We start from the raw sequence: 12,115 nt of genomic DNA, 5'->3' as shown, positions 1-12,115 counted from the left end.
GAAGACACAGTTAGTAGTAAGCCCCGGGTAGTGGGTATCCCGTTTGCAGATTGCGGGTATGTTAACACTCACTGGCTGCTGGAGGGTGGAGCCAGCACCAATTTTACTTACATGAGTCTTACCAAGTCTGCATTGTTTTTATACAATTAATTGTATCGAGTGGTATATACCAATATATGTTTATGTGTCTTTTTTTATTCCAGTTTCTGTTTTTGTACCCACCTGAATATTTAAATATACTTTTTGTCTATATAAAACTTTATATCTTTTTACTACAGCGTGTCCTCTTTCATTGTGCTCGGTGTGCTATATACCTCAGACCAACCTAAATTCTTGCAATTGTCCTGACTGACAGTGCAGTGGGTAACCCCAACAATTACCCTAATCCATGTTGACACAATGGCCGACAGAGGCTATGGGGCAGAGATTCCAAAATAGCCACGGAAGCAAAAATGTCTGAACTTAATGGGAAGCCTAGGTCCGATACAGGAGGCGGCAAGACACAACCCCGCTCCAATCCAAACAACTGTTATGTGGAGTTAGGGTGCATTCTTCAGTCTTCAAAATTGGCAGTGAGCATATGAGTGACGCGGTTACATCAACCTAGCATGTACCCCTAAACATCACACATCCTGTCTGGAGGTATATTAGACACTGTTGTATACTCCCAGCACCAAACCTGTTCCATTCTGGTATAATTTCGCCCAGAAAGCACCTATTGACACTTCATCATTCATCTGATCAGCTCTCATAAAGATTTTCCACACCGCACCCATCAGCCTATTTACCCACTAACACCATCACCAATCCAGTACTGCTTCATGAATCAGGCTAATCATTTCACCCTATCGGCTTCCATTAACACATTCAATCACCCTGTCGGCACTCACACAAACATCAATTTTCACCAGCAACTCCTTGGTTCATGTCTGGAGGGGAGGAGCTTATGTGATTGACATGCTAGGACTCCCATGTCCGAGAGTGTAGCCCTTTGTTGAGGAGGGTTGTTGGAAGTTTATTCGGAAGAACATTCCCAGCTGCCAGGTATCTGGCACTGTATTTCATCTTCCCTTTTTTGTTTGATATGAAATTGGAAGAACTGTGTGGCGATTTTTATCAGGTCTTAGAATAGGACTACAGTTTTGTTGGTTTCCCCTCCTATATAGATTGGGGTATTCTACAGTGTCATTCTTTTTCTGCCTGTCTGCCCTCAACAAACCCCCACCCCCATGCCCTCATCTGCACAATAGCTTTATTATACATTATGCAGCTATACTTCACACTTTTCACCAGGGAATAAATTCTTAGGGCAGTATTCAATGAAAAAGTTCTCCGTGCATGGAGAGCGTTTTATTTCGCTCTCCATGCACTCTCCGTGTTCCGGAGGGCTCGCTGCCACTCCTGCTCCCTCTATTCAATGTGGTTAAGACTCGCCGCCAGTCGCGGCGAGTCTTAACCCCTGCAGGGAGCAGGGAGCTTTCAGGGAGCCGGAAGCAGCCAGAGAGATTAAAGTCTCCCTGGCTGCTCCAGAGGACTGTGGAGGGGAGGGGGGCTCTCCAGGACCCAGGCTGCACCCCCCTATAGCCAGCGGGGGACCCAGTATTCACTGCACCGTTCGTGCATAGTTACGTTCGGGTGCAGTTAATATATTAATATCTAATGAGCGGCTCGAGCGCTCCAGCCCCCTGCTGGCTGCACTGTGTAAAAAAAAAAAAAAATTTAAAAAAATATTTTTTTTTTTATTAAATATATATTCATGTGCTATAAGCACATGAATAAAAATAACATGCCCCTTCACAGAAAAAAAAACCTGATTTTTTGACACCAAAATTAAAAAAAAAAACCTTTTAGATTAAAAGTTCACATTCCAGTTCTCCATCAAAAGATGGAGAATTTCTACACGGAGAGAGACGGCGAAAATTACTTAAAAAGACGGCGAATATTTCACATTGAATAGGGTTGCTCGCTTTTGGAGAGCAAAAGTCTCCATCCAAGGCGAGAAAAGCACAAACTCGCCATAAAACACAGAGAATTTTTCTCATTGAATACTGCCCTTAATTACAGTAATGAAGGGACTTCTCTCTTTAGAATTAGTGTTGACTTGCACTTTAGCAGTGTGCACGGTACACATCCTCGATTGTAGGAAAGTGTCCAGATGTCTGTTATTACTTGGGTTTGTTATAGAATTACAGGTCATAGCAATTTTATATGAAGTCTTACTGTGCACAACACATCTTATTGACATTATTCAGCCGCTCGGTGGTAACTTTCAGGAGTCCTAAGTTCATATTTTGATGATAAATACTAGGTTTCAATTATGCTCACTCAAGATGAACGTATTTTTTTTTTTTTTTAACATTTTCTTGGTATCTTAAAGTTGTCCAAGTTTGCCTACACTAATCCCTTCTTGGGAACTTCACATTTTTTTAAAGAAGTTAAAATGTCCTCTAGTTGCAGATGCTACCCCCCCCCCCCCCCCCCCCCCCAACAAGTTTAGATCAAGGGGGGGGGGGGAATTAGATCTAACTTGTTGCGGGCAGGGTTATTTGTTAACATGTTTTGTATCATTTGTTTAACCTGCATCACTGTGTGCCCACTCTGCATAATATGTTGGCGGTTTATGAATTTAAATAGAAAAGCAGTCTCTGCACAATTGTAGTAATTTGCTGTAGCAGTGTGCTTCGCTTCTTTTGCTTTGTTCAGGTACAGATCTTTTGTAACTGCGTTATGTCTGGTTATGTGTCTCCCCAGCTGGAGAATGCACAGATGGCAGCGTCTAAGAACAGCGATTATGCGAATGCAACCAGAGAAGAGATCCTGTCTACGCAGCTAAGGATGGACATGTTGGTGTCACAGCTGAGCCAGTATCAAAAGCAGGTACGATCTGGGTCATAAATTGGATAGCTTTGTATTTTGTGTGTTTGGTACTTGTTCGCTGTGTGGCTTATGTCGGAGACTGAGAAATGATCAGTTCTTTATAATGAGTTGGGGAACATTGACCCTCATGTGTTTCCACATCTACCCTCCTTGCACATTATCCCCTTCCCTGGTACTCCCGAGAATTTTCCAGGCTGTGCTCCAGTGCACAGACTGGCAAACCCGGAAAATTCTTGGGTGTGCCACTGCGCTCAGCTTCAGCCACTGCCCGGCTCCGGCTGTCTAATGTCACACCGCACACAGCCACATTGCCGGGGGCAGGGCCAGACAGCAGCTGATAGTGCTCAGCGGTGTGTGTGTGTGTGTGTGGGGGGGGGGGGCGGGGGGGTTGTTTAGGGAGCACCTAAGTATGTGAACCCTTGGATTTAATAACTGGTTGACCCTCCTTTGGCAGCAGTAACTTCAACCAAATGTTTCCTATAGTTGCATATAAGACCTGCACAACTGTCAGGAGGAATTTTGGACCATTCCTCTTTACAAAACTGTTTCAGTTCAGCAATGTTCTTGGAATGTCTGGTGTTTGGTCTCTTGAGGTCATTCTACAGCATCTCAATCGGGTTGAGGTCCGGAGGCGTATTTTCTTCTTTTGAAGCCATTCTGTTGTTGCTCTTCTGCTGAGCTTCAATTGGTGGACAGAGTTCTCCTGCAAAATGTCTTGATAAACTTGAATAAATTTTTCCGTCAATGATCGGCAATTTGTCCAGACTCTGAGACCGCAAAGCAGCATGAAAACATGATGCCACCTCTACCATACTTCACATTTGGGATGAAGTTTTGATGTTGGTGGGCCATGTTCTCCAAACAACTCAACTTTGGTTTCATCTCTCCACAGAATATTTTGCCGGTAGTGCTGTGTAACATCCAGGTGCTCTTTTTCAAGCTTCAAACATGCAGCAATGATTTTTGTGTACAGCAGTGGCATCAGACCACATGACCTTTTTCCAGTCATCTACTGTCCAATCCTTGTGCTCCTTTGTGAACTGGAGATGTCTGCTCTTGTTCAAGGCTGTCAGTAGAGGCTTTCAAACCGGTCGTTGGCTTCCATAGCCTATACAGACTAATGTGCAGCGAACGGTTCGTTCATAGACTTTCGCAGTTTCTTGCTTAAGATTCCCTGCAAGTTGATGTACTGTTGCTCATCTGTTGGACTGAACAACTCTGGCAAGTCTCCTTCCAGCTCGAGCATTCAGTGGCCTGTGACGACCACAAGCCTGACATTGAGACCCGGTTTTCTGCTTGGTAGTTCACTCTATGTAAACATTAATAACTGCTGCTCTTGAACACTTCACAAGTGCAGCCGTTTTGCTGATACTGGTTCCGACTGTTCGATCGCATACAATCATCCCGCGTTCAAATCACATTTTTTGCCCATTTCTTCGCAAGCAACATAGTGCAATTGATGCTTCACTTGTCCTGCATTCCCTTTTTCTAACTATCTCACCCTCTAGTGGCAACGACGTGAAGTTATGGCCGATCGGCGTATAAGTGTCAAGTGGTCATAATAATTTGGCCACTCAGTGTAATTGTTCAAAAGGTCGACATGAAAGGAAAAAGTTGAGACCTGAAAAGGTCTACTTGCGTTTAACTTCTTTTTTGGTGCTGATATTGACACCTGAGCATGTTTACTTCCATTTAGTGTGCCGCTTTGCTCGCCATGCTTCCGCCCACTTATGCCATTCCAAATCGTGGTCCAAGTGGATGGTCAAGTATGAAAGGGTTTTTTTTTCTTTAAAATATTGTGAAAAACTTGCGTTGACTATTTTCATTTGTTGACCATTGCATTGTCAGCCTTTTGCTTGCCCAAATCCCATTTGAGTGCAGGTCAGAAAATAAGAATGAAAGATTGAGGATGCACCATTATAGGCCACCCCTTTATTCATTACCCAGTGGTGTCAGTGTCCCCCAGATGGATTCCAAGCAACTGATCTTATGACTTTTTTGTTTTGTTAGAACTCTGCACTAGAAAACAAGGTGAGAGAGCTGCAGGAGATGCTAGACCGCACAAAAGAGATGCAACGAAGGCAAATGTCTGAGAAGGACAGAGAGGTGTCTGAGATGAGACACAAATTGCAGACCCAGTTGGAAGAGTATGAGCAGTTACTGGATGTGAAGCTTGCCTTAGATATGGAAATAAATGCTTACAGGAAAATGTTGGAAGGAGAAGAGCAGAGGTGAACCTGGCCTTATTTACCAGTCCTATAACTGGAATTATGTATGTTTTGTTTGTGTGATTTATTTAAAATGGTTAACCTTTTTATCAAATACAAAAGAAAAACCTGTAACATGATAGGAATCTGCCAATCATAAGTGTAAAGGGCTGTATGTTATGGGGCACACATACAGTACAAAGTACCTTTTAATATATTTATCTGTAAATAGTAGTTTGGACCAGTAATTTAGTGGAAACTATCTCCCATAACAGCGGTTTTGAATCTCAATTGTTTCAAAACGGCAAGTGAACTTCAGAAGCAGTGTTTCTATGGAGCGCTATTACACCAGCCAAACACAGACATACTTAGTATATCTGAACAAATTGTCTCCGATTAATGAAGGCAGACTGAAGTAAGGGAATGGGTAGTTGTTTCCTAGCAGGGTGCCCACTAAGCAAATTGCTTTGTGGGCTATTCTGCGTAGGAAAATCACATTGCATGGCATGGGCCATTTTAGTGCCGTGCCATGCGATTTTGTAATGTAATTTATTTACTGCATCGCACCTCCCGCAAAATCGCATGCAATTTTATAGGGTATGCCTGAATGACATACAAAGAGGTTTTATGCACCTGTGGCGAGCGCAGCGGAACACTTCTTCCGACCTTTTCATACCCCCACTATCCACGTCGGCGTGGATTTGATTTTATGTAATGTGGCGAGCCACCGAGTACGACGCGTGGCAAGCGGATGCGGAATACATGTCAAGTAATCGGTGTCCCCTTGCGGGGCTCGCCATGCTTCAGGCTCGGTGGCTCGCTGCGCTCGCCGCACTATATAAAATCAAATCCACGCCGACGTGGATAGTGGGAGTATGAAAACGTTAGAGGACGCGGGGCTCGCTGCGCTCGTCACGCTTCGGGGTGGCGTGGATATTGAAGTGCGTAAAACATCATTGTATGTCATACAATGATATTATTGTATAGCTAATGTAATGGCATCGCACACCCTATAAAATCAAATGCGATTTTGCGATGCGATCCCCTGGGGCATACAGAGCAGTAAATAAATTACATTAAAAAATCGCATCGCACGGCACTAAAATGGCCCATGATATGCGATTTCGCAATGTTAACATATGTAGGAAATGTGGGTGCCCTGCTAGGAAAAAAGTACCAGGGTATGTTTTTCCAAAGCAAAAATAGTATATTTTGGCAGAGACACACTAGGTGAATCTAGTAGATGGTGTGTGGTTTTTTATTTTGGTACTTGTGTAGTTTCACGGCGCCACCGCGCGCACAGTCTCTCATGAAACTTGGCAGCTTGCCAGACTCTGTGTTTACTGTGCGCGTGCCGCTCTAGATGTAATGTACATTATCAGCATAGCGCTGGCAGCAGCAGCACGTGCTGCCCAGCACTGACAGGTCATTGTGGTACTTGTAGTTCCACAGTGGGCACACTGCTAACGAACAGGGCTTCTAAACTAGGCACAACGCTATCAAAGGGGGTGTTCCAAATGTATACGCTAAAATTTAAATGCTTTAGCGTCTAAATTTACACTCCCTGCAAACCGCTAAGAAGGGGGCACCTAAATTTAGATGCTAAAGCGTCTGAATTTAGTTGGGTCTAGGGGTACATAGGGGTGCACTGTGCAAAACACTCTTAAACCTGCTCACAATGATACTAGTCGACGTAACAGCTGTCGACCTTGTTAATTCCACTATCCACACCACCCTGAAGCGTGGCGAGCGCAGCACGCATCCGACTGACCTTTTCATATCCCCACTATCCACGTCGGCGTGGAGTTGATTTTATAAAGTGTGGCAAGCGCAGCGAGCCACTGAGCCCGAAAGGTGGCGAGCCCCGCGAGGGGACGCGTATACCTGTGAAGTTATGCGCATCCCCTCGCGGGGCTCGCCACGCTTCGGGCTCGCGTCTAAATTTTAGCGTATACATTTGGGACACCCCCTTTGATAGCGGTGTGCCGGGGTGTCTAGTTTAGAAGTCCCGTTCGTTATCGGTGTGCCAGGGTGTCCACTGTGGAACTACAATTACCACAATGACCTGTCAGCGTTGGGCAGCACGCGCTGCTGCTGCCAGCGCTATGCTGATAACGTACATTACATCTAGAGCGGCACGCGCACAGTAAACAGTCTGGCAAGCTGCCAAGTTTCATGAGAGACTGTGCACGCGGTGGCGCCGTAAAACTACACAAGTACCTTTTTTTTTTTTTTTTTAGATCTTGAGATTCCCAGCCATACCAAAGGAATGCATTATCTGGTTAAAAAGGTGCTATAGATAGGCATGAACCACACTTTTTTTTTTTTTTTTTACTTTATTTGTGACCTCTTCAAATGTAGTTTTACTGAATTTTATTAAACAAAAACTGTTACAATGTTTCCTATGACAAACTACAGAAACCTAATTAAACTAATTACCCTGGACTATTTAGATTTCTTAATTTTGGTTTATCTACCTTCTAATATTTCTTGCTTCACAATGTGCAGCCATAAACTTGTCCTCCTTTAGTCTGCAAGGCTTGCAGCAGCTCACAGTAATGGTGCTGCAGAACCAATCACTGCTCAGTCCAGCTTCTGGCCAATAGAATTGGTTCCTGAGGATAGTACCACATCACTTATAACAAGGGGTAGTGGGTGGAGAAAAAGTGAACCACACATTTTTGAAAGTCAAAATACAGGCTTTCTGATCAATAACAAATGTTTTTGACCTAAATTAGCTAGTATAAAATAAAAAAAAGTTTAATAACCAAAATAATAAGTGTTTTAATCCAATCTGAGCCTCATACTTCTGTTGAAAATATTTTCATAAACCCTGCATTACTTAAATTTAACTCTCTGTAATAATTTCATTTATGATAAAAGGCCAAGCCTGTTCCTCACCTCTACACCTCTCATTTAATTGGTCACAGATGCAAATTGTATTCCACCCCAAAAATTGAGATGTTAACCCTTTGCATGCCAACATCTGTGAGATGTGCGAAATATCTGTTAGAAATGCCAGTGTCTCATATTTGTTATATAAATTCAAAATAAAACGTGTAAAAAAGGATTATATTACCTTTAAAGGTAAACATTACAGTTCATAATGAAGAATACAATGTTTACTTGGTAATTTTTCACACATTTTGACAAATTCTCTTGGCACACAAAGGGTGAATATGATCTACAGCAGTGGTTCTCAAACTGTGGGTCCTGAACTTTTCAGCATGGGTCGCGACTCCATGTTGCTGACCATCAGGCTGATGATGTAATTGTCTGTTATTTTAGACTCCCATTATTTTGTGCCTCCGCAATGCTGCCATGTATGTGCTGTCTGCTGACTACACGTGTGATGTGATGACCTTCTGCAGTAACTTGCTGGGGTTCTGTCATTACTTTTATTGCCTGATGGGGTCCCAGAGCAAAATAGTTTGAGGACCCCTAATCTACAGTATAGGACTCATGTTTATTATTGTAAACATTAATAAAGGTCCTAATTCCTAACTGCTAATTAGAGAGAATGCAGTTGACTGTGAGCATAAAGCCGCCTCCCAGACAAAGGAAAAATGCCCCTTGCAGAATTACAAATGCATCGAAGATAGTAAGAAATTCGTAGATCCATTTGCAAAAAAACGAATTTCTTTTTTCATCTTCGCCAGTTTAGGGCTTCCACTAATGCCCTTTAGTGATGTACATAATATTTGCCATATCATTTATTGGTCATTGTTCAGACACCTTAGCAACACATTTATAATTACTGCTCGTTGGTATTCAGTATCCAAATGCTTATCATGGATCAAAAGTATTTGGATGCTGAATACCAACGAGCGGTATGGTCTGGCATTCGTGGTTAACACATGCTCTCTTCCTTAAATATTGTACATACATTACTATATGGGGCTAAACAGTGTTCTGATTTATACAGAGATTAGACTGCATGCACACAATGCCATTTAGTGGTACCCAGGCCTGCATTAGAGGCGGGCACCTATGTGGGCTTGTGATGTACAGAGAGGGGATCAGGGCTCATCTTTCTTCTAGGGCCAGCCTCCCATTTTCTTTGCAGTGCATGTAACCCCATGATGATGTGTTGCACTGGCTAAGGAACAGTAATGCAGTCAGAGGCCGTGAAGATGATTTGAAAACTGGAACATAAAAAAGAAGGGTTAGAGAATGGTCATGCAGAAAATGGTGCAAAATCATTCAAGCGATTTGGGGGGAGGAAGATGGCACCAATTAAATTAATATAGGGGTACCAAAGTCCTGGGTGGATTTTAAGAGCGATTTAGTTGTGGACCAAAAGGTCGGGGTTCCTTCCATGGCTTCCTCCACATCGGAGACAACATATGTGATCTAGTTGCTTTCTGTTAGTTACTGTAAACGTATGGGATGGATGGATTGAATGAACTTTTGGACCTAGCTCCATAGGCATCCCCACTCCCTTTGTAGAGGCACCCCCATTTCTCTTTGGGTTGTTGGGTCTTAAAGGCACCCCTGGGTTAGCGCATGTATCACTTGAACATCTTGAACATCTATGGGGATTTTGCCCCTTGGACTTTTGAAGGAGTAAGTGGGAAATGCGGATTGCAGGATAGACTTCATTTTGCATATTTACAGACTACTAGTTATGAACTGCCTCAGTACATCACACGTGTTTTGGGAACTCCGGCCTGTTGAGCATCTTTGCACTTGTGATCCTGGACACAAGGGGGAAATATCTATTTTGAACTGAAATGTGAAAGAAAATACATTAAAATGTTCCTGGAATGTAAATGGCATTTGAGCAATCAGCACGGACTCCATGGTGAGGCCTTAATTTAAGCTACATTTTCACACTGCTTAGTTTGTTTGTAGGCAGCATAACACATTCCACCAGTCATTGTAACGTTTATGAAAGTTGTTTCAATACTCTAGCAATATAAATTCATTGTTATGTGTCCATAATAACCTCCGCAATTAACTTCAATCATTTACACTGTACAATGTTATCTAGGCTAAAGCTGTCACCAAGTCCTTTACAAAGAACAAGAGTTTCTCGAACAAGCTCAAGTCAAAGAAGCCATACAGAGCGGGGGAAGAAGAGAAAGTTAGAGGAGAGTGAGAGTGAAGTGAGCAGACCGGGTTATAAGATCATTCAGGAGGCCTCCACAGTAGGGCCGGTATCTATAGAGGAAATAGACCCGGAAGGGAAGTACTTGCGGCTTGTGAACAATTCAGAGGAGGTAATACTTTATGACTTGTCCTAGGAGTTGTAATTTATCTGCATGGGTTACTTTGTGAACTGTATGAAATGGTGGTATGGTAAAGTTATGTGACTATTTGCGAATATAAGGAAAGAATTATCCCTTGTTGCCTTTATGTTGCTATGTAATGGTGGGGCACCTTTTAGGTCGGGAACACATGAGATAATACTGTATCTGGGCAGAAGGAAGGGCTGGGGTAACAATACATTAGTCACCCTAGACTGAGAACCATATAGTGTGCAATATTGTTTAGTGCCAGCATCCATAAGCTTGCCATTGGATGATCAGGTGACCATTCCAGTATGGGCGGTTGGGAGTGTGTAATCACTGGTACACATCCGATGATGTGAAAGCGGTCACTCCTTTCCGCTTGACTGTATACCAAGACTAGCACACTTTTATAAGGAAGTGTAATGACAAATGTGTTACTTCGCACAGGATCAACAGCTAAATGGTTGGACACTTCGAAGACAACATGGAAGCCTTCCTGAAATTGGTTTTCAGCTCCCTTGCCGTTATACCCTGAAAGCTGGACAGCATGTTACTGTAAGTAATGTATTCCATATGGGAAAGCCTTAGTCCAGTGTCATATTCTGCCTTTGTTTACTGGTTTCAGTTCTACTTCATATTTATTTATTTTTTGTTTTTGATCAAATTGAGTAGAAATGTCTTCAATGTAAATTGTCTTATTTATTTAGAAAGGAGAATAGGTGATTTATCTCTTATATATTTGCCTAGATTCATCCCTCTGTTAGTGTGTGTGTGTGTGTGTGTGTGTGTGTGTGTATAACGCTGGGCGGAGTCAGTGACAGATGGGGGCTGGGCTAATATATAGGAGATAATGTGCGCACCGATATACTTTTAATTCCACCAGCAGATAATGGCTGGTGCTGACATGCCAGTACATGATGAGGCGCGTGCAGGTGGGCAGTGGGGGTATGCTGTGCGGACACTGAAGAAGTAACGGCGGGTTATTGTGCAGCATATAAGCACACTTTTTAACACTGGGGTAATAATGGGCAGGGTCATGTAAATGGCACACTGCTGCCAGTCCCCACCATGTAATGTGACGACATACTCACAATGATGTGAGGTATACCATCCACTACCCTTCCAGGAGCAGCAACTAGTTGCTGGAGGTGACAGCCCTCACCATGCCCTCAGCCTGGCCTGCACTATGCAGCAACACGGTCACCACTGCCAGCCACAGTGCTGCCTGGGCCTGTGTGGCGAAGCAGCAGCCCTCTATTACCCACCCTGCTCTGGGATTCCACCACCATGATAGCATAGCAGCGTGTGTGTGTTAGCAGGAAGTGTGGCCCCACCAGTCACAGTAGCAGCCTGTCAGTGTGGGGGTGGGGGGGAAGCAGGCACAGTATATGGGGCCCGACATACCCCCGCATCCAGCAGGACAAACAGTCACCCACGTACCCGGTCCCGCACACCTGCAACTGCCCCTCACTCAACCGGTGCACCCCTGCACTCCACCAACTAACCCCACCCACACAGGGCACCTATAACTCCACCGCCCGCAGTCTCCCTACACCCGCCACTCCTCCACCAACACCACTACCAATCAACCTCTCGCACCAAAACCTCGCCCACCCAAGCCACCGCAACAAAAATGCACCCAGGACTCCACCAACCGCAGAACCCCCACATCCACCTGTGGAAACCACGCCCCTCCTGCACAAACCATATTTTATGCAAATTCATTCACAGGCTGAGGGGGTGGAGCCCCTTACGACCGTGTGAAGATGAATGACCTAGTGTTAAGATAAGTTGGTA

General features: G+C 43.8%; 1 protein-coding gene across 7 annotated transcripts in view; it reads left to right on the top strand.

Annotated features, from left to right (window-relative positions):
* Positions 1–12,115, top strand: part of LOC146075110 (lamin-B3-like) — a 42,327-nt gene that overhangs the window by 20,769 nt on the left and 9,443 nt on the right. For all 7 annotated transcript variants that reach the window (XR_014473502.1, XR_014473503.1, XR_014473504.1 and 4 more), the window contains 4 exons: positions 2,752–2,877; positions 4,888–5,108; positions 10,078–10,306; positions 10,766–10,873. Coding sequence is in view for 4 of the 7 variants with exons in the window: in XM_083184013.1 (XP_083040139.1) it covers positions 2,752–2,877; positions 4,888–5,108; positions 10,078–10,306; positions 10,766–10,873 (684 nt within the window). In the remaining 3 variants the exon portion in view is untranslated. The remainder of the gene's footprint in view (positions 1–2,751; positions 2,878–4,887; positions 5,109–10,077; positions 10,307–10,765; positions 10,874–12,115) is intronic.

The sequence above is a fragment of the Crinia signifera genome, chromosome 4 (genome assembly GCF_055691185.1).
Source record: "Crinia signifera chromosome 4, ASM5569118v1, whole genome shotgun sequence".
NCBI lineage: Eukaryota > Metazoa > Chordata > Amphibia > Anura > Myobatrachidae > Crinia > Crinia signifera.
The sequence above is the reverse complement of the archived record's forward strand: the minus strand, read 5'-3'. Positions and strand labels throughout refer to the sequence as shown.